This window comes from Uloborus diversus, chromosome 2 (assembly GCF_026930045.1).
Source record: "Uloborus diversus isolate 005 chromosome 2, Udiv.v.3.1, whole genome shotgun sequence".
NCBI lineage: Eukaryota > Metazoa > Arthropoda > Arachnida > Araneae > Uloboridae > Uloborus > Uloborus diversus.
In genome coordinates this window covers 14,896,270-14,922,092 of record NC_072732.1, presented here as the reverse complement: position 1 = coordinate 14,922,092, position 25,823 = coordinate 14,896,270, and the positions used below count along the sequence as shown (strand labels likewise).

Here is a 25,823-nt window from a genome sequence, read left to right as displayed (position 1 = left end):
AATTATTTATAACAATCGACTAACGAAACTTTTTAAATTAAACTCTGCCTTTTTCTATTGGGTTGGGTAATAAGTTGGTCGATTTTTTATCACTTTTATTTAAAAAAAAAGATTAATAATAACGATCAACGGAATATATTTTAATATTCACCATTGCTGTTTACGACTTCCTTCAATTCTCTGGCAATTTGTTGCTGCCTTTCCGCTAAAAATTGCCCGTTCTGGTAACGAAGAAGTCTTTCAACGGAAATTTAGATCTATTTACTAAGCCGAGTACACTACTTTATGTTGGAATGACACAGCAAAAAGGGTTGTAAAGTACTCAATTGTAGAAATACATGGGTACTTAAATCTTTTTTTTTTATCCTAACAAGCATTTGTAGAGAATAGATATAAATACCGCTTGTACTTTTTTTGTCCCCACTCATATATGTAATCGCTCAGATTGTGTGAGCGCCACCTATAGGCAATATGCTACAGCTGCGCTTACGATACAATAACTTCCTTATAGAAGTATGTGACCTTAGTCTCATAGTTTTTGTATATATATTGGTGTATTTCGTCTTGTGCTAAATGCTTCAAAAAAATATAATTCACCGAGTGTTAATGCTCTGCCAAACCAAAAGGAAAATAGAGGCCAATAATAAAAACTATTAAAGAGGTAAACCCAAAACTACTTGGAAAATGTAAGATGTATGTCGAAATACCTCATCAGCAACTAATGTAATCAGTCTTCTTTCTTAAATGGGAGGTGTAAAAGTACACAATGGTGTTTCAAAAGAACGTTGGTCAAATTCCCAAATGAAACGCCTCATCAGCGATTTGTGGAGTTGAACTTGTCTTTGAGTGGGAGGCGTTAAAGTCAACAATATGCTTCAAAAGAGCGTTTGTCATGACCTCAGATGAAGCATCTCATCAGCAATCAGTGTAATTGATCTTCGTTCTTTAATAGGAGGTGTAAAAGTACACAATGGTGTTTCAAAAGAACGTTGGTCAAATTCTCAAATGAAACGCTACATCAGTAATTAGTGGAGTTGACCTTGTCTTTGAGTGGGAGGTGTTAAAGTCAACAATATGTTTCAAAAGAGCGTTTGTCATGATCTCAGATGAAGCACCTCATCAGCAATCAGAGTAACTGACCCTCGTTTTTTTAATGGGGGGTGTAAAAACCCGCAATGTGTTTCAAAAGAACGTTAGTCATAATCTCAAATGAAATACCTCATCAGCAATAAGTGTAATTGACCCTCTTCTTTGAGTGGGAGGTGTAAAAGTCAACAATGTTCCTGAGCCTCTTCTGCTGCTAGGACCTCCTGGAGGTTCCAGGGAATCCTTCCCTACAGTAGGTTCCGGTGTAGCCTCCTTAACAATGGTCACAGGAGACCTCCCAGCTTTCTTGCCTCCTTGATCGTCTGTTGCGATTTCCGGAACCTCCTCCTTTTTGGAGGGGACCTTTGAAGGTTCTTCTTCTTCCTCTTCATCGGCCTTACCGGGAACCTTTTTCTTCTTTTTCACAACTTTCTTAACCTCGGCAGTTTTCTTTTCTGGAGCAGCTTCTTCGAAAACAGGCTAGAAAAGAAAAAGTGATTTTCAAATTAATATTCACGAAAACAAGTGCTCTTCCTTCTATTCATAGGAAAAGGCAGTTGCTCCATAGTATCGTTGTAAAAAGCAATACAGCAACAAGTTACTTGGTCTAAAGCGTTTTTTTTTTAAAGACATTACGCTGACTTATTCTAACATATCTTGCAGTGCCTTTTTTCCTACAAGAAAAAGTCGGAAAGTAAAGTCATCAGGAAAAAGAGAGGTAACAGTGTACCTTCCATTTTCCTTATATCACTAATATAATTATTTTCCACGTCGTTTAGTCTACTGATACTGGTCATTCTATCGCCATATTAATAGAGGAACAAACATCCATTTCTTCCCTTTTTATTGCTCGTGAACACTTAAAATATAATTGTCACAATTGCATCTCTTGCTTCAAAATAAATTTTTCAACATTAATATTGCAAGCCAAATAATTTCAGAAAAAAATTACATCATTCTTATGTAGGGGAACATGGGGCAAAAGTGAATAGGTCAAACATTTTATCTGCTTTCAGCTCCATCTATCTAGTATTATTTTAACTATATAGTACCATATGTAGTCTACTCCAGTCAGGAAAAAAATACCGCCGAAGATTAAAGCATTTGGTGATAGAGGCAGTTTTTAAAATATGATACTCATATTGTAATATTTTGTTGTAAGTTACAAATTATTTTTGTTACTATAAAATGATAAAGTTACTGTTATTAACATTTTAAATATTAATTGAGACCTCCTTATATTCAATGCAGTATTAATTTCATTAATATCTAAATTATTCGTATTTTAAATAAATTGTACAATTAATGAATTATTAATTAATTCATTTGCATTCCTTTATTTAGTAATTCATTTATTTATTCATTCATTTACTTATTTTCTTATTCATTCATTCTTTTACTCGCTCATTTATTTTTCTTCATGCATTGATTGATTTATTCATTTTATTATTCCATTTAACCTTTTATTTACTAATTCTTTTAATCAAAAATATGTTTCATAATCAAATAGAAAATATTTTATTGGAAAATTTTTCACTTTGCACCATTCATTTATTTATTCATTCATTTACTTATTTTCTTATTCATTCATTCTTTTACTCGCTCATTTATTTTTCTTCATGTATTGATTGATTTATTCATTTTATTATTAATTTAACCTTTTATTTACTAATTCTTTTAATCAAAAATATGTTTCATAATCAAATAGAAAATATTTTATTGGAAAATTTTTCACTCTGCACCATTCATTTATTTATTCATTCATTTACTTATTTTCTTATTCATTCATTCTTTTACTCGCTCATTTATTTTTCTTCATGCATTGATTGATTTATTCATTTTATTATTCATTTAACCTTTTATTTACTAATTCTTTTAATCAAAAATATGTTTCATAATCAAAAAGAAAATATTTTATTGGAAAATTTTTCACTTTGCACCATAAAAAAAGTGAAAATTTTCAACTTCATTCTAAGACTCAAATTTGCTACCAAAAAAAAAAAAAAACACTTCGATGCAAGTTTTATTATAAAGTAGAATGTTCTTTCTTTATGTGCTGTAATTTTCAAAACCAATTTCCAATTTATTCATTTAAAAAAAAAAAATCAGTCATCTTAACCATATCACTTTGCCCCACATTCCCCTACATTTACAATTGTGTTCGTCATTCGCCGATTTTTAAAACTTACTACAACCGACAGAATGTATTAATAATGTATTTAAAACATATATCTACATAGTATAAAATGAAGTACCCAAAAAGCGTCTGTGTGTTTGAATTCGTAAAACTCGAGAACTACCCGGCTGGTTCCCCTGAAATTTTCACAGTTTGTTCCTTTAAGTCCTGAAAAGGTTTGCAGACTAGTTCGAATAAAATTCGATGAATAGTTCGTTTTTAATTCCAATTTATGTCTAATTTTCACGCAAATTCTCAAATATGGGGGTGAAAAATTACTTGCGCACATATTAATATTACATATCGTTAGAAAAGGTAGAATTTTCTGCGTTCTACGCAATTTGTTTCAATGCTCTAACCAATTTACGGCGGGAGTTATTTGCGTTTTTAGCTCCAATTTTTTTAGGCTTAGCTGAAATTTAGGCACTACTTTCTTCATTAAATAAATAAATAAAAAATGAAGGAATTGTCCCACAGCTTTCTTTTTGACGCCATTGGAAAAAGCGACCTTTTTTTTACTCCAGATCAAACTCGACCTATGGTCGAAAAAATAAGCTTTTGTCTCGAAAGGAAAAAAAAGTTACAAGCCTTTTTAAATCAAGTTTAAGAAATCTCGATTCTATTCAAATTGTAAACCAGGTCTTTCGCATTTTAATTCCTTAAACTTATTTTATTTTGTGTTTCCATGGTTACGCTTTTTAAATCCATCTTTCTGGATTTAATTTCTTAAAAGTATTTTAATATCTGTTGTCATTGTTTGGAAGGGAAATCATGATGTTTTTTTTTATTTATTTTTTACGCCTGATTGTTGAATATACATCACTTGACACAATTTTTATTTTCAAGGTATACCGGGCAAAGCCGGGCAATGCAGCTAGTAATTAATAAAGCATACAAAATTTGAACTCTGTTTCAAAATAATTTGAATTATATCAAGGAACTTCAAAATAATTTACATTAGGAAAAATTTAGTAAAGATAAAAGAAATACATAGTAATACAAAACCTGTACGGCTTACCATTGGTTCTAAAGGTGTAGCTTTTCCTCGCTCAATGTCCTTCAGTTCTGGCATTTTCATGCCAGGCTCTACATTGAAAAAAACAAACAATTATAATTGAATTTTGAAGATAAATTTTCCCTAAACACAATGGAGATTTTAAAAGGTCATAAAATGCATTCAAAATCCAGTTAGTTCATTCACGCATACAGATCAATTTTCTTACGAACGATAAACTCAGCAATTTGTTTATTTTCCAACTAAGCGGTAACAGAAAAATATATCGCTTTACGTCGCTGCCATGTTTCCTCTTCATGCTTTCATTTTTCATTTTCATGGAATTTTTAATGTTTTTAGTGACTTAGTATATACTAGTGATACCCGCACGGCTTTGCCCGTAATAGAAAAATCAAAAGGTCTTTTGGTTCGCCTGTATATTTACAAATAATGTATGGTGAATTTTCTCGCCAGTTGGCTTGTACCCATCTTGCGGTTCCACGTTATGATAATTTCGTATCTCGCCAATTGGCTTGTGCCCATGTTACGGTTCCACGTTATGATAATTTCGTGATTTACTCGTCCATCTTATGATATTTTTGTTCTTAAAATTGGAATAGAAAAAGAACCACATCGAATTTTCGAAAAATCGCTTCGAGGTGCACGCCCCCATGCTACATACTAACTTTGTGCCAAATTTCATGAAAATCGGCCGAACGGTTTAGGCGCTATGCGCGTCACAGACATCCTACAGACATCCAGACATCCTCCAGACAGAGAGACTTTCAGCTTTATTATTAGTAAAGAAGATAAAGATTCTTTCCCATTTTATTAAATTTCTGTGAAAAATGGACTTAAAATTGGAATAAAAAAAGAACAAAATCGAATTTTCAAAAAATTGCTTCGAGGTGCACACCTTCATGCTACAAACTAACTTTGTGCCAAATTTCATGAAAATCGGCCGAACGGTCTAGGCACTATGCGCGTCACAGACATCCTACAGACATCCAGGCATCCTCCGGACAGAGAAACTTTCAGCTTCATTATTAGTAAAGAAGAGAAGAAAAGAAGAAAGATAAAGAAGTAAAGAAAAGAAAGATAATTTTCAGAACAATTTCTTTCCCATTTTATTAAATTTCTGTGAAAAATGGGCTTAAAATTGGAATAGAAAAAGAACCACATCGAATTTTCGAAAAATCGCTTCGAGGTGCACACCCCCATGCTACAAACTAACTTTGTGCCAAATTTCATGAAAATCGGCCGAACGGTCTAGGCGCTATGCGCGTCACAGACATCCTGCAGACATCCAGACATCCTCTGGACAGAGAGATTTTCAGCTTTATTATTAGTAAAGAAGATTTAACGGCTTATTCTACATTTTAAGATTATTGATCAATGCCTTGTTTGATTTAAATTGAAAAAAACGAGGTAATGTGTGATACCGGTAAGTAAGTAACTTCGATGCAACTTTGACCAAACAATTCGTTTCCATTGTCAATGAATCCAACGTATCTCTAATATGCCAATATTTTGCATTCAAGTCATATTTTTCTCCTTAATTAGACTATCTTTATAAGTTTTATATTGTTAATGATCCATTTGTTATGAAAATTGATAATGAGAAAAAAATGACGAAAAAAAATTTGTTGAGAAAAACTATCAGGTGCATTAAAATTTTAGACATGCACCATCTTAAACCTCATCATGTAGGCTTCTGTCAGTACGATTTACTCTAGGACGCATTTCCTAAGTTAAGCTATTGAAGCAAGTTCAACCGAGACTAAAAATTATTCTTAGAGTAATTAAATTCCTCATTCACACTTGCTTGAACTATTTTAACTTCCATGTCATAAATTACACTTACAAGCAAGTAGTTCAAAAAAGCCAGTTTGACAATGTCTTAGCGCTTTTTACGGCCAAAAAAAGGAAAATATCTTCAATTACCGCTCTTAGATACACAAGATTGTTTTGTTAATGAGTGATACAAAATTCGTCGTTTTAGGCTACTCTCAAGGGGAGACTTTCTGATTCATACATTGTAAAAAAAATCAGAAACTTTTTGTAATATAACGGAAAAGTTTCCGAAGTAATTAGAATTCTCCAGTCGATAGCACTTTTCTTATCAAAACAGATAGTTTTCTTATGTATCCAAAAAACTGAGAAGCAAAAGTGTTGACGCATACACAAAACAACTCGGCAAAAAGGGTTACTTGCTCGCATTGGCGATAATTTTTATTCGTGGTATGGTGCAGTAACAGTAATATAATTTTGAAGTCTTATTATATTATGATAATTTCTCTTTATCAGACAAAAGCTAATGCTAGAAAAAAACTTCCAAGTACGAATCCCAAAGTACTTCCTTGACGCTTGCTTACGAACGCATTTTTCATTCCAACTATGGAAATATCACGGGGGCCACCAAGTCGGATATAACGATAACGTTTTTTTTTTCTTTTCTTTTCTTTTCTATGGTTGATGCCGTCTGCAGTACAACATGCACTTTACTTAACAGTTTAGCAATTAATTTATGATAAACAACACTTTTTGATAGTGCTGAATCTAGTTATATGTGTCGGCATTGTTTTTACACTTTTGCATTTTGCTCTGGTTTAGCCAAATTTAGGCATATTGTGTGTTCTTGCCAGGGTTGGCAAGTTTCTGCCGAGGCGGTCAAAACCACTGGTAGAAACCGGTTAAAACCGGCATGGCAAAAACTACTTTCTGCCACATTTGCGGCAGAAACTGGCAAAAACTCACAAAATGAATAAAAATTAAATTATTGACATGCAATAGGAAGTGCAGGGAAAAAATAATTATTAACCAAAGCACAATTTAATTACGATATTACCACAATTTAAAATCAAATGTTACATTGTTTGGACCCTGCAGTTGCTTTTTAGAAAAGGTGGGTTCTAAAATCTAAACAGTTTCTCAATCTAATATGTACAAATGTGAAATTTTAGAATATTCTTGCAACAGAAGCTAGCAGGCAATGCATGAAAGAACAAGCAATGTTCGTGAAACTTTCATCTATTGTATTTTTTTTAAACTGGTCTACCATGTAGCAACTGGGGTAGCGGGAGAAATTCAACTGGAAAAATAAGTTTCCAATACAATATTAACAGTATAATAAGTTTCCATAACAATATTTACATAGATTTTGTGACTGGTTCAAAATCTATGTTAATATTGGCAAGCAAAATTCTGGCACTTTCTTCTTGAACAACTGATAATTTCGATCACAAACAATTTAGATGAAGCATATAAGTGAGCAAATTAAAATAAGAACTGCCTTTTAATTTTGTATGTCGCTCCTCTTTCTGAGCACCTATATGATTTTTCGTCCTTTGTTAGATTAATCCAAACATTACGAGCATCTGCAATTGAAAAGTTCCCTTCTCGAACTAAATCAAGGGCATTAGCATACGATTTTATTTTTTTAAATGATGAATTGAAGCTTAATTTTTTAGTTTATACTTAAATAAATATCATTCAGCAATCACTTAAGTAATTAAAGATGCTTTTAAGATTTTGCCAGTTTCTGCCGGTTTTTACCGGTTATAACCAGTTTTTGCCACTGTCACGGCAAAAACTAGTTTATGCCGGCAGAAAGCCAACCCTGGTTCTTGCGTGAATAGTTTTAAGATTCCGTATCCTTTACACAATAAAACCTTTTGAATTTCTTGTATCAAGATGCAATGGAGATAATTAGATTCAATTCCGCTGATGTCAGTAATAATAATTTCATTTTTAAATGAAACTGAAAACAAAATAATAAATTAGAAAAAAATAAAACAGTACTGAAAAGTCTTTCAGCAAAACAGTTTAGTAGAAAATATGTTTTGGAATAATTTTGAAAAATTTATGAGGGTGTTGAAACCCTAAAATCCCACCCCTTTAATAATGTCATGAAACTGATCGCAGTATTACGCAACATTGTAGTAAGGATTTACATTTTAAAATTAATCACAGAAAAATTACTTCAAAATACTCGGAAAGGGTTTTAAAAATTTCGGAAAGACTTACGAAAAACTCAGAAACGTTTTTGAAAATTTAAGAGCATTTCGAAATACTCAGAAAGGTTATTGAAAATTACAGAAAGAAGATTTCGAAATACTACAAAATATTTTTGAAAATTTCATGAACCGCAGCTGTCCCATATATTCAGAAACGTTTCCTCTCTCTGATTTTTTTCTACAGTGTACTTATCTTTGTACGGCTATCAACACGATAATTGAAACTGTCAAGAATATTTACAACGGAAATAGTTGTTTAAGCTAACAAAAGGGAATATTCATCCGAAGATAACTTCTCTCTATTCCTATAGATATGTTTTTAGGGGATGTTCACAGCTTAGTACCACGGCTGTATATGCACTGGTGGACGAGGGCCAAGGGATGAGTACAAAAAATATGCCTCTTTACCAAAGATAAACTATTGAGAATTATTACTTTTGAAATTCAATGATGTGTTACTTCGTAATGTTTTAATTCTTCGTAATCAGTGCCTGTGTTTGCTAATACCTCCGTTTAGTGTAACTATAAGGCCCATACTTGCGTTGTTCTGTAAATAAATGATTCCTTTATAGTTATCTAACTTTTACAATACACTGGATTTTAACATAACTGTACGGTTTCAATTCCAGATCGTACCTGTTGCTATATAAATGTAACATATCTCGTAACCCCGGCGAAAGACGTAACTCTTTTTTTTTTTTTTTTTTGAGCAATCACGATTGCTTATTGTTCTCACTGACTGTTTTGATGTCCTATTATTTTATTTTTCCCACCGCCACCCTCCACACCATCACCGTCGACCGGCTCCTCACGATGCTGCTCCTATAGCGAAAGCCGTCTCCAGGTTGCATCCATGTCCTACACACATGCGCATACATACACAACTATGCACACAGACGCACACACAAACACATACACACACATACACCTACACACACATACACACATACCCATACACACACAAACCCACACACTCATGCCTGACCACAGACACAAACACACGCTTACACACACACACAAACCCACACACTCATGTCTGACCACATACCCAATACACACACCTACACACACACATACTACACACACGCCTGCACACAGATACAAACACACGCCTACACACACACACTCACACACATACCCACAGACACATGCCTGTACACACGCAAAAAAACACGTGATTGCGAAAAACATAATTTGAATTCAAGATGTCAAAATTCAAATTATTTTTTTTTTAAACGTACTCATAATTGATTTAAAACTTAATTTTAATGTTTTTTCTTACCACAAAACTCTCAAAGCTAGTTTGTATATTTAGTGCGTAGAGGCGTATAAATGATATAATCACCACTGACACATCATTAAAATTTCATCATTTAGAAGAAATATTTCCGAACTGTATGCATACATTATTAGTTTAGACTACACACTGTAAAAATGATTCAGAAACGTTCCTGGAAAATAACAGGCAGCTGATGTGCCCAATTTCTTCCAGTAACATATCTTAGAAAAATCAGGAACGTTTTCCGCTAAAAGTCAGTAACCTTTCTGAAATTAACTTTGAAACTTTCTGAAGAAATGCGAAATCTCCTGTTAAAGCCAGTCATGTCTCTGGAACCTTCTAGAAAGATTAAGTAGGTTTTAGTGTTATTGAATAGAACCTTCCTGATTTACCAAGAAGGCTCCATAAAAATCAGAGCGACCACGACCAAAGCTATGCAAGAAGGAACCACCCACATCTCTTGCATGCAATTCCTGCCTTGCAAAAATGTAGCTATCCGCTCTCATTGAATCTTTAAACTGGTTGCTAAAAATATTTTCCACAACAGTGAAAAGTCTGCACGCGTGCAACTTGTAGCGATTCAGGAAACTTTTTGTCAAGATATTTGTTTTTACGGGGAAATAGGGGAAAACGTGTGAAATCCCGAGACGTTCGACCGAAATAACTAGTAACGTTTCGGAATTCTTTTACAGTGCAAAAGCCATCCAGTAAACAAAACATCTCACACTGGCAACGAAAGTGGCACAGCTCAAAAGATACAGCATGGGAGAAAATCAGGGTTTTACGCAATAGCAGTTTTAAGTATTTCGTCTTAAAAAAATAGCAATACGCACAAAATAAGCAATGATGTGATGTCTGATGGTTGAGTAATATTAATTTTGTACCTCAGAGCCAGACTGACGCAAGTCCAAAAAAAATGAAGATTTCAGTTTGTTATTGCATTGTTTGTAGAACCCTATTTTCCTCATAAAGCCATGTAAGAGTAGTTCTTAAAAAAAAAAAAAATAATTTTTTTTTTTTTTTTTTTTTTTTTTTTTTTTTTTTTTTAAGAACTACTCTCACATTCCTCCTCTCTTGACCTCTTGAATCCAAATTATGTTTTTCACAAACACGAGTGTGTGTGTGTGTCTAGGCATATGTGTTTGTGTCTGTGTGTAGGCATGAGTGTGTGGGTAGTTGTGTGTATGAGTATTTGTGGGGGGGTATGAGTATGTGTGTAGGCATGAGTGTGTGGGTAGTGGGTAGTTGTGTGTATGTGTGTCTAGGTAGGTGTCTGTATGTATGTGTAGGTGTATGTATGTATGCGTGTGTGTATGTGTGTGTTTGTGTGTGTGTGTATGTGTGTATGTATGCGCGTGTGTGTAGGATATGAACACAACCTGGAGACGGTTTTCGCTATAGGAGCAGCATCGTGAGGAGTCGGTCGACGGTGATGCTGCAGAGGGTGCTGGCGGGAAAATAAAATGATAGCACATCAAAACAATCAAATGAAAGCAATAAGCAATCGTGATTGCTCAAAAAAAGATCCTTTTGTAGTTATTTACCATCGTTAAAAGAGCGCGCGTCCCATCTTTTGCATCCGCCAGACAACAGTTTTTCCTCTCTCCTGAAAAGTCACGATTATGTGACTGATGTTTTTCTTTCTCTGAGGTACCGAAATAATGATATATATTTTTCTTCAAAATTGGGAAATTTTAATGATGTGTCAATATTCATTGTATCGTTTTTACGCCACCACGCACCAGTTATGTAAGCCAACTTGGTGCGACTTTTGTAGCAAGAAAGAGCACATTCAATTTAGATTTTAAATCAACAGTTGTATCGTAAAGTAACAACTTCTAAAAAGCACAAATTCGTAAATTACTGCAGACATATGTTTTGGCGTTTCAGAGCACGCCTTTTTAAATGCAAAACGTAGTGAGCTTATGGATGAAAAGACATCCGACTTGTCTTTTCATCCATAAGCTCTCTACGTTTTGCATTGAAAAAGCGTTCCCTGAAATGTCTTTTCATCCATAAGCTCACTACGTTTTGCATTGAAAAAGCGTTCCCTGACTTGTCTTTTCATCCATAAGCTCTCTACGTTTTGCATTGAAAAAGCGTTCCCTGAAATGTCTTTTCATCCATAAGCTCTCTAAGTTTTGCATTGAAAAAGCGTTCCCTGAAATGTCTTTTCATCCATAAGCTCACTACGTTTTGCATTGAAAAAGCGTTCCCTGAAATGTCTTTTCATCCATAAGCTCACTACGTTTTGCATTGAAAAAGCGTTCCCTGACTTGTCTTTTCATCCATAAGCTCACTACGTTTTGCATTGAAAAAGCGTTCCCTGAAATGTCTTTTCATCCATAAGCTCTCTACGTTTTGGATTGAAAAAGCGTTCCCTGAAATGTCTTTTCATCCATAAGCTCACTACGTTTTGCATTGAAAAAGCGTTCCCTGAAATGTATTTTCATCCATAAGCTCTCTACGTTTTGCATTGAAAAAGCGTTCCCTGAAATGTCTTTTCATCCATAAGCTCTCTAAGTTTTGCATTGAAAAAGCGTTCCCTGAAATGTCTTTTCATCCATAAGCTCTCTACGTTTTGCATTGAAAAAGCGTTCCCTGAAATGTCTTTTCATCCATAAGCTCACTACGTTTTGCATTGAAAAAGGCGTGCCCTGAAACGCCAAAACATATGGCTGCAGTAATCAGCGAATTTGTGCTTTTTATACGTTGTTACTTTAGTGTTCAGCACAAAGGTATTTATTTATCTTAACAGTTGTATGTTTTTCCAAAACTTTGAGTTGTTTCACTTTCGATGCCGGGGTGCGGCATTATAAATGTTTTGTACATATCGTAGTATTTGCAGATTAGTCAACTAAAAGCAGTATGTTCAGTAAATTACCGCCCTTTAGCCAGGACTAAAGCAGAAATGTGTATTTCATGTATTAAAAGCAGTATGGCTTAAAGACCTAGATTTTCTCCAAGTTTTTTTTTTTGAGCAATCACGATTGCTTATTGCTTTCATTTGACTGCTTTTGGCGTGCTATCATTTTATTCTCCCACCGCCACCCTCCGCACCATCACCGTCGACCGGGTCCTCACGATGCTGCTCCTATAGCGAAAGCCGTCTCCAGGTTGCATCCATGTCCTACACACACGCGCATACATACACAACTACACACACGCATACATACACATACACCTACACACATACACCTACACACATACACACACAAACACATACACACACGCATACATACAGACACCTACACATACACACACATACACACAAATACCCACACATTCATGCCTGCACACAAACACAAACACATATGCCTACACACACATACACATACCCCCCCCCACACACACAGTTACCCATACACTTATGCCAGCTCTCAGACACAAACACACATGCCTACACACACATACACATACCCCCTACTCACAAACACACATACCCCCCACATACAAACACACACGCCTACATACACGCACTCGTGATTGCGGAAAACATAATTTGAATTCAAGATGTCAAAATTCAAATTAATTTTTTCTCACCTTTTTTTTTTTTTTTTTTGTTTGAGTTGTGTCACTTTTGTTACTGCAGTCCAATTTAATTAAAAAACAAATAAATAAGCCCACTGCTAAACTTGAAAAATAGAGTGCACTTACCAATGACGAAGAGAGTGGCAGATATTTCATCCTTCCCAAACTGATTGATGGCCTCGCAAGTGTATACGCCACTAAAATCCAGGGTCGTCCTCTGTATGAAGAGGGAAGCCACTTTCCCTTCGAACGTGATCTTGTAATGCCGGGGCTCGTCTATTTTGATCTTGTTCCTGCGATGGCAAAAATGCAGTTTATAATTATCGAGCTGATGAGAACTATGAATAGAAATTTCAGTTTGAAGAACAGATTCTGAATCATTTTCATCTTTGTATAGGAATCGTTGAGTCTGTGTCACGATGACGAATTGAGTCATTAAGAGGTACGCTAAGTTGCGAATTCTGGACACTTGCGAACGTGGACTATTTCAAACATTTCTAACGAGGGTAGTCCGACCAGGGAATGAGCGGTTCGCATTTTTACTTCCTTTTACGAAAAAGGAAGTATTGTATTCGCGAAAAAAATTTCACTCAAAAATCGACCTAATTTCCATTTTACTCACCCACGAATGAATATTGAGTTTTTTTTTTTCGACTCGACCACACGTGGATAAGTGCCTAAGAACGTATAGACACGCGAAATATCCATAATGACGATTCCCGAGTTAATTACGACGAATTTTCTCGTGACGTCTGTATGTAAGTATGTATGTACGTGCGGATGTGCGTATGTATGTCGCATAACTCAAGAACGGTAAGTCCTAGAAAGTTGAAATTAGGTACGCAGACTCCTAGTGGGGTCTAGTTGTGCACCTCCCGTTTTGGTTGCATTCAAGTGTTTCTAAAGGGGTCTTTTGCCCCTTTTTGGGGGGAAATCATTGTTCATTTTGATGTAAACTCAAGTGGTGTTATAATTTGGCGGACCCTTGGCGATATATCGCCAGTCGTTTGGTCGACAAGTTTTGTCGCCAACTTGGCGATAAATTTGGCGATTTTTGTTTTAATTTTTTAAAATCTGTTTCGATTTGACCACTGTTGGTGATATTTAGAGAGTAAACTATTGAATCACATTAAAATTGCCAATAACGGGGAAATGACATTAAATTTGAGAAAAAGGAAGTCATGTGATGCACACATCAGCTCGTTTAGTTAGGTTTTAACAGTTTCTACTTTGAAGAATTTGCTGCAGAAACTTTCTTCCATATAGTCAACTCTAGATGATACGAATTCCCAAGAGAACGGCAGAAAACCTGCAAAATTATTAGTAGTTTGATTTATGAGAAGTTCTCACAGACTTTTTAAGAGTTTGGAGCCCAATAAATTTTTGAGATAAAGGAACATTCGAGTTAAAACGCTTCGAGTTATTGAGAGTCTTCATAATTGCAAATGGAAAAGGATGAGAATTTTTTGCATTAGTCTACTTACTATAAGCGCGCATTTGAGCTGTTGAGAGCAAAGATGGTGTAGATCAATAAAACAAAGGGTATGTTCAACTAGAGTAACCAATTAATCGCGGTTAACCGATGACTACCCTGGCGCTATCTTATATAGCTGCCGGTTGGTGAAAACAAATGAAAATATCCTATATGCATGATAGACAATCACCTTGACGTCATCGAATCAACCGCTGACGTCATAAAGTCAACCAACTGGTGTAACTGGATTCTTTCGTTTTACAACGGCTGTCTACCGGAAAATGGTTGAGCCTAGACCTACACCACTTTCGCGTGCCGCAGGATAAGATTAAAACTTATTTCTGATGAAAAAGTACAAATTGGGAAAAAATTGACTTACATTACTCTTGCTCTCAATTGCTATTCAAATTGGTTGCTGTACTTTAAAATTACCTCCCCCCCCCCTCGCACACGCGCAAGCAAAAAAAAAAAAACCCTGACCATAACCATTCTTGTTTCTTTATTTATATATTATTGTTAACATTATTATTTTTATTTATTTATTTATCTTTTAAGTATCGATTTCACATATCAATAAGAATGTTTTTAGCACCGTGATCAAATGCTACAGCTTTCAAAGACATCATGAATTTCTGAAAACTATCTTTTGCGCAGTGTTTATTTACAGGTCAGACTACCCAACACACATTATACTACTGTCATCCTGAATGGATAGATTGAAATGGCGCTGACTGCTTGAGAAGGTTGAGTAGAACAAATAATTTTATAAAATAAATTCAAAATGTTACAACAGCCAAAGTTTTTGTTTTTTACCCTGTGTTAACGACGAAACTAGATTTTACATTACCGACTATCTAGATGTTATCTTTTAAAACTACTACTTTTACATGATTCACGGCACTTTTACAGAAGTTCTTTACAAGAAAATCTGCGAAAAACATAATTTCACATAATAATTAAATAAACTCGTGGTGGGTGCGTATGTTTCCAGTAAATTTTAACTTAAATGCGATGCAGAGACAGTGAAAGAAATTGCTAAAAGACCCTGCACGTCATGCAGGAAAAACGGAGAGTAAAAAATGCGAATGAAATCAAACCAAGTAAGCAAAAAGAATAACTATTTTTAACGTTGGTGGAGTAGGTATTGTGTGTTTAACATCGGCTCATGGATATTATAGCTATTATAAATATTTATCTCTCATTAACAAAATTTTAATAATGCATAGCTAAAAATGTTTATTACAATCGAAAAGACTAGATACCATAACCAAATTAATAATGCACAAGAAATCAAAAACCGGGCTGTCTGGTAAATTGTGTAGTCTCAATTCGTTTTGAAAGTGTAATGCAAATTAATTACTGCCACGGGAAGGGAAAGCAAAGTATTTGCGGAAATGACTTTTTAAGATATTTGAAGAAACCCGTTTTAAATTCCCTACTAACGATAGTGAAATGTTAGAAGTTGAGGTTTTTTCGTGCTTTATTTTCAGCTGAAACCAAATAAACAAGCTTGCACACTCAAAGTAAAGTACAATAGGTGACAAAAATACTAAAAAATGCAAAAACAAATGAAAAATATAAAATTTGGAAATACTGCGCTTTACGTTCCCATGAGAGATTAGGTGTTTAGTAATCAGGAATCGACTTACTTGTACCAATTGACGGTGGCCCTTTCTTTTGACTCTATTTCGCAAGTAAACTCCGCAGATTTTCCAACATTAACATTCTGAAAGTATAACAAATAAATTTTAAAAAATTGTTCAAAGAGAATATCAATGTAATTCATTGCTTTAAGCAGCATTTTGTTCCCAGACGAAAGAATATACACAACTTTTTAAATGCGTACATGATTTTGTAATTTAATTTCATTATTATTAGTATTGTTAATTTTAGGCTTGATCTTAAAAATAATTCAACAAATAAAATCTAAAAAATATTGATTATCATTTGCTAGACTATTATTTATTTTAATATTAAGGAAAAAATAATAAATTATTCTGCTCAACTAAAACTTTGTAGGGGAATGTGAGGCAAAGTGAAATGTGAAAAATTTTCCTCTGTTTTTAGCGCCACCTACTGTCCAACCACGGATTGTATGAAATTTTCAAAACTCCAGATAAGACGAATCTATCTGAATGAGGGGGGAAAGTAAAAATTTGATGCGCGTATTCCGATCATTTGAATGAGACTCTGCTTCTGCAAAAGCTGGCGTCGCTAAAAAAAAATAGATTCGTCCATTTCCGGCTGTAAAACGGATGTTTGTCTTTCCGTACAATCCGTGGTCAGACAGTATCTAGTAATTTTTAACCTTGTAGTACCACATGTAGTCTATTCTAATAGTTATGTCTGTAGTTCATATTATATAATAGTACAAGCAGTTTTTAAAAAACTGATTCTCATACAGCAATATTTTGCAGAAAGTGAAAAGTTATTTTTGTTATTATGAAATGATAAAGTTCTTGTTATTAACATTTTAAATATTAATTGAGACTTACTTATATTCAGTGAAGTATTTATTTAATACTAGGGCAATTCCACGGTGTCGGACGTAGAATTTGCGCGAAATTTACCAATAAAGGTTCATATTTTTTAGAGTTAAAATGGATGAACCGAGCCAATTTTTTTTTCTCAATACTTATGTATGTAGGAACAATATAAAAACTTATAGAATTGCTGGAAAAAATTCAAACTATAAATATTAAAAATAAAAAACCTCATGGTGTCGGACGTAGATGAAAGGGGAACTGAAAATTGACGTACGTTGAAAAAACCCAAGTTTCAGCTCAATGAACTGTTTTCAGATTTTTTGACTACTTGAATGTTGAAAAGTAAAGCTGAAATATGAATAATTTTTCCTTTTTCACCAAATTAATTCACGGATAAATAGCACAAAATTTTTTTCCCTTGGTGTCGGACGTAGAATAGTTGGTGTCGGACGTAGAATGTGCAAAGCAGACAACATCCGACATGAAATAAACATCTTAAAAAGCTGTTTAACTCTTAATTTGTTTATGGAATTATATATTATGGTATTTTAAAGCATAAAAAAGGGGAAAATATGCATAACAGGAGTCTGTGCAGAATTTTTCCCAGGGCTCCATTTTTTGTGAAAAATCAAATAATTTTCTGAAAATTGAAATAATTTGAAACTAAAAATTTTATGCAAAAAGAATGTAGGGAGGGGGGGGGGGTCATGGCCCAAGTTATATCATAGAACTTGTTTACCAGGAATGTTTTTCAAGACATTTCTTTGTTTTTCTGACAAAATATTATTCTTCTGGGTGTTCTTGAGGGATTTGGGGGGGGGCAGGGGGGATCTCATTGCTTTTGGGGAGATGGACACCCCTAATGTATCAATATCTGTATACCATTCCAGGAAATTTGTATTTTAAGTCTTCACTCATAAAATAAGGAAAATACTATAACGAGAACAAGAGAGATTAGACGCATTTTGTCAAGTTTTTTTTTTTTTTTTTTTTTTACAATCTCTATGTGAACAACAAAAAACTCAATCTCTAGGGTGAAAAGAAATGAAGATTGATTTGTAGAATTTTAATGAAGAAAAATCTAACTTATTAACAAATAAAAAGAAACTTGGATGTTGGTTACAAATTGTTGAAAACGAAACTGAGCATTTCTAGGCACAAATAGGGGTTGTTGTGAGTTCACCAAAAATACCTGAGAGTTTTGAAGTGAAAACTGGGGAAGGGAGGAGTGTTATTTTTGAACTGAGAACCCTAATGCTTCTTAAATATTCATAATTTTATACATAACTACTTTAATCGCTATTGATAAACATATGAGACTCATTTCTTATCTTCAGATATTTTCCTCAGTCAAAATATTGTGTATATGTTCTTTAAATTTATGTTATGTAAAGTATAAATATAAATACATAATTAGGCATGAATAGCATGTGTGAATTATTTAATTTAACCAGGAATTATCGTATAGTTATAAACCTAGTTTCAGTTAGGAAAATATTGGTGTCGGACGTAGAAATTTTTCTGACCATTTATTTAAGCAAAACTAGTTTTTTGAAATGTAATTTAAATAATTATTTTTAATTGCATATAAAATCTTTATTTGCAGACAAAATATTTTGTAAAAATCTCCACTCAGTTTTACACAATATAAACTTTCAGCCAATTTGGTGTCGGACGTAGAATTACAAAAATGCCTTATATGAAAAAATCCCTAAAAATTAAGTTTTGCAGTTAAAGTGCAATTTTTTTGTATATAACTCTTCTAGAGAGTTCTGAGAAGCATATTTTAGAGAGAATATTTGAAAAATGCGACAATGTAAGTATCAAACAACCATTCTTAAGTCGAATAAAAAAGTTACTCGTAAGAACATGATCATAACAACCTGATTTGAAGCCTCAGAACTCTAATTAATTTTGCTTTTGTTGTATATTTTTGTTATTTCCATACAATTCAGATAATTACCTTTCCATTGATACCAAAATTGTGAGAAAAAGATTATTTTAAAATTCTGCCACCTTTTCCCCTTTTCTGTGGAATTGCCCACTAGAAAGTCTCCTGGGCGGTCATTCCAAAATCGTCAGCTTGCGAGATCGAGATTCTCGCTCACATGATTGGTTGTGGTGTAGAAATGTCGCAAAATAGTATTCTAATATACTCGAACCTAGCCGCAACCTAAGTTCGAGTAGATTAGAGTACTATTTTGCGACATTTCTACATCACAACTAATCACGTTAGCGAGAATCTCGATCTCGCAAGCTGACGAGCTTGGAATGACCGCCCTGTCACTGTTTGACGGGTGAAAATCGCTTCTCTTCTACATTTTAACGAAGGTTTAGATTTATCTCATTGTGATTTTTTTCTGCTTCCAAATTCAAAAGGACTACCTCCTGGAATGGTATTTCTCAGCTTCAAAGTCCAGTCGTAGAAACTTCGAAGTCGATTTTGAAGGATGTGTTCAAAAATGGCTTCCAGAGTGTCTTTGACGACTTGAAAAAATGGTGCGACAAGTGTATTGCATGCAATTGGAACTATTTTGAAAAAGACCATCAACATTTTGAGGAATCATACCCATAGTTTGTGTTAATGTATTAATTTATGAACAGCCTTGTGTTGTTTCTTATAGAACAGCCCTCGTACGTTTTCCCTCCTTTATGCATCATAACTTCCAGTACAAATTTCCAAATAGTTAATTTTGTAAAAGTAAGTTATCTTAATTATTTCACTTTTCCCCACACTCCCCTACATTAATCTAAAACTACCAATAATTTAAAAACTAATAATTGTTTAATAACATGCTCATGGTAAACTATCTAGATACGAAGAATGCAAGAAAATCGTGTGTTTTAATTGCCTTAAAGTTACGTGACAAGAAGCAAAGGCTTTAGCTTTTTCTGGAATATCAAAAAATGAAAAATCGACGTTAGAAGCACAAATTGAAGTATTTTGTTTTATTTAATCCTGACTCGACATTTCAAAATTTTCCAGAAGGAGGTAGAAATGTCGTGAGTTCATACTATTTTATTAGAAAAAGTAAGTTTCTTACAGGTTTTCAGATAAAATAGTCTCTAGTTGTGATTTTTTTAGTCCATCAACTTTCAAAGAAATGAGAAATAAATAAAAAACTTTCTGCAGAAGAGTAAATGGTGATCAACACCATTTTGAAGCACAAAATTAGCAGATTACTGTAAATAAATACCTTTGTGTGGTAAACTGCAGTAATCTGCGGTAATTTTCGGTAATCTGCTAATTTTGAGCGTTAAAACGTTGTTAATCACCATTTACTTATCAAAGTTAATGATTTCTTTTTGGAAAAAAAAAGGAGTACTCACCAGTGATTCCATAAGTTTTGTAAACTTGGGCGGATTTCCAGTTCTTTTCCTGAAATGAAAGCAGATTGTTCATCATTCCATAGTTTAAAACAAGTACATCAATTTGAACAGTAGTTTAAGTTTTGAATCTGCACACTCACAGCATTCGCAAAATCACAAAACTCTAAATCACTCTGCAATAAATCACTGCAAAAATAAATGATATAAGCTCAAATTTAACATCGTGTAAAAATATCTTAATTAAATTTGTTGACAGAATTTATAAAAATCACTGAAATATCAAAGCTTTTACAATGATAAGTACTGATTGTTAAAAAGAGACAAGCACATGTTTACAACCATCCGAAATAGGAATATGATTAGTGAATCATATTTTGAAACTAGAGAAGACGTTTTTGGAATTACTTCCGAAAAATTGGGGAAACTGGCCTTTCAAGAGGCTGAAAAAAATAACATGGCCCACAGATTTAAAGACAAAAAGTCTGTTAGTACTAAATTCTCTGATAGTTTGAGATTTAAGTTTCTGGTTTCAGTAACAAAATGGTCAATAAGTTCTCTGACATTTTAGAGATCAAGTACAATCTTGGGTCGAACGATAATTTTCAAAATCGATTTAACAAAATTCTCAACAGTTCAAAAGAGGTTGAAAAGATATTTGCTAAGAACAGTGTTGCAAAGGTTGGGAAAATATCAAATGGTGAACGAGGTGTGATGACAACAGTTGTGTGAGAGTGCTGGGGTTTTTTATGTTCCTCTTATCCGAAAATAAACTATTTTAGAAAATAAATCTACTTTTCTTCAACTTATTTCTATTTTTAGTGTTTGTTGATCACCTGTTATAAATACTAGTAAGTTACACATTGATTTTTTAGTTTGAGAATGTGGTCTATCAATGGAAACTCGATGGTCCATCCATAGCAACCGGTAGTCATGAATGACCACATGCTAACATATTTATTTTTAAGTTTCATTCTTTGTTGTGCATATTTATCATGAAAGTGAATATTATTACTAAAAGAGAAATATACTGAGAAATTGTTCCAATAATAAACATTACGTTTGAGTTGGATTTCCTTTCGAAAAAAAATCAAAAACTGTTATGTGGTTCATTGACGGCTACCTTCCCCTATTCTACATACTGTTACCAAAATATACTTACTTGAGAACTATCTTTCCTAATTCTTCTTTCGGAGGTTCAACTTCTTTGGGAGGCACTTTTCTTACTGGTTTTTTGAAGGGCGATTTTGCTTCTTCTTCTTCCTTACGGACTGCCTCTTTGTCTTTCTTATCCATAACTTTAGTGTCCACTTCCTTCTTGTCGATTCCTTTCCGAATATCCTCCGTTTTTTGTTCCACCTTTGCTGTCCCAAGTTTTGTAACTTCTTTTTGCTCCGTTTTCGTTTCAGATACTTTAGCAGCGGAGTCCTTCTTTTGTGTTTCGACAACTTTCTTCTCTGCTTCTTTCTTCTCTACTTCAGTTTTCTTTGCAATTTCTTCTTTTTTCAAAGCAGAAACTTTTTCTTCCGTTTTCTTTGTTACTTCTTCTTTTTGCTCTAACTTCTTCAAGCCAATTTGCTTTTGTTCCTCTTTTTTCTCTAGCTGAGTTTTAGTTGTAACTTTTTGTTCTTCTTTCTTTTCAGTCGTTTTCTTTATCTCTTGCTGCTCTTCTTTCTTTTCCAAAGTCTTCTTTACATCTTTTTGTTCTTCCTTTTTCTCTGTAACTTTTTTCGTCACTTCTTTCTGCTCTTCCTTCTTTTCTAGAACTTTCTTTGTAGTTTCTTTTTGCTCTTCTTTCCTTTCTAGCGTTTTCTTTTCCTCTTTCTTTTCTAAAGTCTTCTTCTCTTCTTTCTTTTCTAATGTCTTCTTCTCTTCTTTCTTTTCTAAAGCAGTTTTATCTTTTTCCTTTTTTTCTTCTTCTGGTTTTTTCGGTTCATCTGAAGTAAATTATAGAAAAAAGAATAAATAAATTTTCTTAAAAAAATACCTTAATATCGTATGTAATACTACACAGTAAAAGCATCCTTACTGATACTTTTACTTAATATTTTCATCTTTTAAAACCTAATAATTTAAATTTAAAAAAAAACTAATTTCTTTATTTCAAGGAAAATTTCAAGCAATTTTTAAACATGTTAGTGAAGTTTTTGAGGGTTTAACAAAAAATTAAAAGTTTTCGTTAAATAGAGACACTATAAGTTTATTTCAAATTAAATTGTTTTCTGTGATTATTAACATAAGATTCATTGATCTTGCATTTAAGAATTAAAAATTTGAAGTTGTTTTATAAGGTCTTTAAGTAATTGTAGTGACTAGTTTAAGTAAACAAACTGAAAACGGGCACTGAATATATTGTTATTATTCCTTTTTTGTAAAAACCGATGAAAAAATTAAGTAACTAAAAAACTAATATATCACGCAGAGAAAAAAATCATCCCTTTTGAGTGAACATCTTTTCAAAGATAAATTTATTCATAGGAGAAATAATGACAATAGATTTCATAAAAGTAGAAGAAATGATTCAATGTATATAAAAGGTATTATATTATGTTTAAGCAACTTAAAGTAGTGATTATAAAACGTAAGAAAGTGCACAAAGTTTTTTTCATCTTTAAGTGAAATTTAGTTTGATCCGGTTATACCTTTTTAAAGGATTAGTGCTAACGGGAAACTTTTTAAAATTACAAAATAATTGATGGAAACTCTAAATAAGAAGCAACTAATAAAATTTGAGTTCTAATTTGTTTTCTTTCGCTTATGTTCGTCGAAGTTTTCGCTCACATAAAACAAGTAAACATTTGAAGATCTGCGGAAACTTACTCTTACACTGTAAAAAAATTCCGAAACATTACTGGGTATTTCCGTGTTGGGTTTCAGGATATTAATGGTTTTTATCCACTTCCCGGAAAAATCAAGTTTCATCATCAAAAAGTTTCCTGAACTCTTACAATTTGCACAAATGCAAACTTTTCACTGTTGTGAAAAATATTCTTAACTCCCAGTTTAAAGATGAACTGAGCGTATTTATAAACGGTATCGGCTTTAATACTTGCGGCTCGTCCATGCTAAGTAAGCTCTGAAAGGGATCGAATAAGTATGGACTACGTAGCTTTGCAAGAATTGCAGGCGAGTAAAATTCTCGTTACTTACTTGCAATTTTGGCTTAGCTTTGGCCGTGTTTGAAATAATGCTCTTGGAACTTCCTTGATAAATCAGGAAGATCCCAAGCTATTAGATTATACCTTCTTAGTTTTACTGTAATTTTTCAGTGACACGACTGGCTTTTAATGGAAAGGTTTCTGAATTTTCCAGGAGGCTTCCAGGATAATATCAGGAAAGTTACTGAGCTTTAGCGGAATATGTTCCTGAATTTTGCAAGATACGTTACTGGTAGAAATTGGGCTCATCAGCTGCCCATTATTTTCCAGGAACGTTTCTGAATCGTTTTTACAGTGTGTAGTCTAAATTAATAATGTAAGCATACAGTTCGGAAATATTTCTTCTAAATGATGAAATTGTAATGATGTGTGAGTGGTGATTATATCATTTATACGCCTCTACGCACTAAATATACAAACTAGCTTTGAGAGTTTTGTGATAAGAAAAAACATTAAAATTAAGTTTTAAATCAATTATGAGTACGTTTAAAAAAAAAAAAAAAGAGTCTCGTCTTTCGCCGGGGTAACGCGATATGTTACATTTATATAGCAACAGGTACGATCTGGAATTGAAACCGTACAGTTATGTTAAAATCCAGTGTATTGTAAAAGTTAGATAACTATAAAGGAATCATTTATTTACAGAACAACGCAAGTATGGGCCTTATAGTTAAACTAAACGGAGGTATTAGCAAACACAGGCACTGATTACGAAGAATTAAAACATTACGAAGTCACACAGCATTGAATTTCAAAAGTAATAATTCTCAATAGTTTATCTTTGGTAAAGAGGTATTTTTCATTATTTTCCAGGAACGTTTCTGAATCGTTTTCACAGTGTACACTGTAAAAACGATTCAGAAACGTTCCTGAAAAATAATGGGCAGCTGATGTGCCCAATTTCTTCCAGTAACATATCTTGGAAAAACCAGTAACGCTTTCCGCTAAAAGTCAGTAACCTTTCTGAAATTAACCTTGAAACTTTATGAAGACGTGCGAAATCTGCCCTGTTAAAGCCAGTCACGTCTCTGGAACCTTCTAGAAAAATTAAGTAGAATCAGTATAATTGATTAGAACCTTCCTACTTTACTAAGAAGGCTCCATAAATATCAGAGCAACCACGGCTAAGGCTATGCAAGCATATCTCTTGCCTGCAATTCCCGCCTTGCAAAGCTGTAGCTATCCATTGACATTTTCGCTCTCATTGGGAGCTTAGTCAGTCTGGACAGGCCGTAAGCAACTTTAGGCCGATACACTTAATAAACACACTCATTGAATCTTTAAACTGGTTGCTAAAAATATTTTCCACAACAGTGACAAGTCTGCACGCGTGCAACTTGTAGCGATTCAGGAACCTTTTTTGTGATGATACTTGTTTTTACGGGAAAATAGGTGAAAACGTGTGAAATCCCGAGACGTTCCACGGAAATAGCCAGTAACGTTTCGGAATTTTTTTACAGTGTAAGACTACGTATCATGCACTTACATTTTTCGTTAATTTTCGAGATCGCGTAAGTGGAGTAACTCTTGAAAGAAATTACCCTCGAGTGTGACTTTGATGGGCTCCGAGGCGATGACACCTTTCTCGTTTTTGGCCTGCAGCTTGTACAAGCCCTTGTCCTGTGCCGACGGTTTCTCGATCTCCAACATCACCGCGTACTCTCCCTTCTCCACCTTGCGAATTTGGACCTTGTGCTTGGAATCTTGCTTGACCACGCTGTTTTCCTTGAACCAGATGCACTCTGGCTGTGCGTTCGATTTCACGTGGCATTCGATCACCACCTTCTCTTCTTTCTCCCTGCGAATAACTTTCGGTTTTTCTCGGATCACGGGAGCCACTGGTCAATAAAAAAAAAATTTAAATTAGAGAAATATTCGAAATTATATTCAAAAAGTTACAGTCAAGCCCGTTTATTAGAGTATTGGATAAAATAATATCCCAATTAATGTGACTCATTTTCAATGTATCAAACCGTTGATGTCGAAAATTTTAATCCCGTTTAATGGGACATCCCGCATATTAGAACAATTTTACGTGTGAAATTGGGTATTCCATTAAGCGGGCACGACGGTATTTACTTCCAAATGATATAAAAACTCTATGAGATAAATCACCTAAGCGAAAAATAACAGTAAAAACTGCTTTTTATCTATTATTAGGTTCGAGAGATGGAATATGTCGCCCAGCTTGGCGAAAGTCGCAATTTCTCGCAAAATTTGATTTTAAAAATGAGTCTAAAAAAGATATCAACTTGATGGTATGTCGCCAATTTCCCTCTAAGCCCATAGGCGTCTT

The 25,823-nt window shown here is 33.9% G+C and overlaps 1 protein-coding gene across 1 annotated transcript in view; it reads right to left on the bottom strand.

The window, feature by feature from the left end:
• LOC129217747 (twitchin-like) overlaps positions 1-25,823 on the bottom strand; it is a 364,621-nt gene that overhangs the window by 234,924 nt on the left and 103,874 nt on the right. The window contains 7 exon segments of the mRNA XM_054852086.1: positions 1,219-1,566; positions 4,281-4,348; positions 13,209-13,375; positions 16,206-16,282; positions 20,373-20,421; positions 21,532-22,306; positions 25,069-25,365. Of these exon segments, the coding sequence (XP_054708061.1) occupies positions 1,219-1,566; positions 4,281-4,348; positions 13,209-13,375; positions 16,206-16,282; positions 20,373-20,421; positions 21,532-22,306; positions 25,069-25,365 (1,781 nt within the window).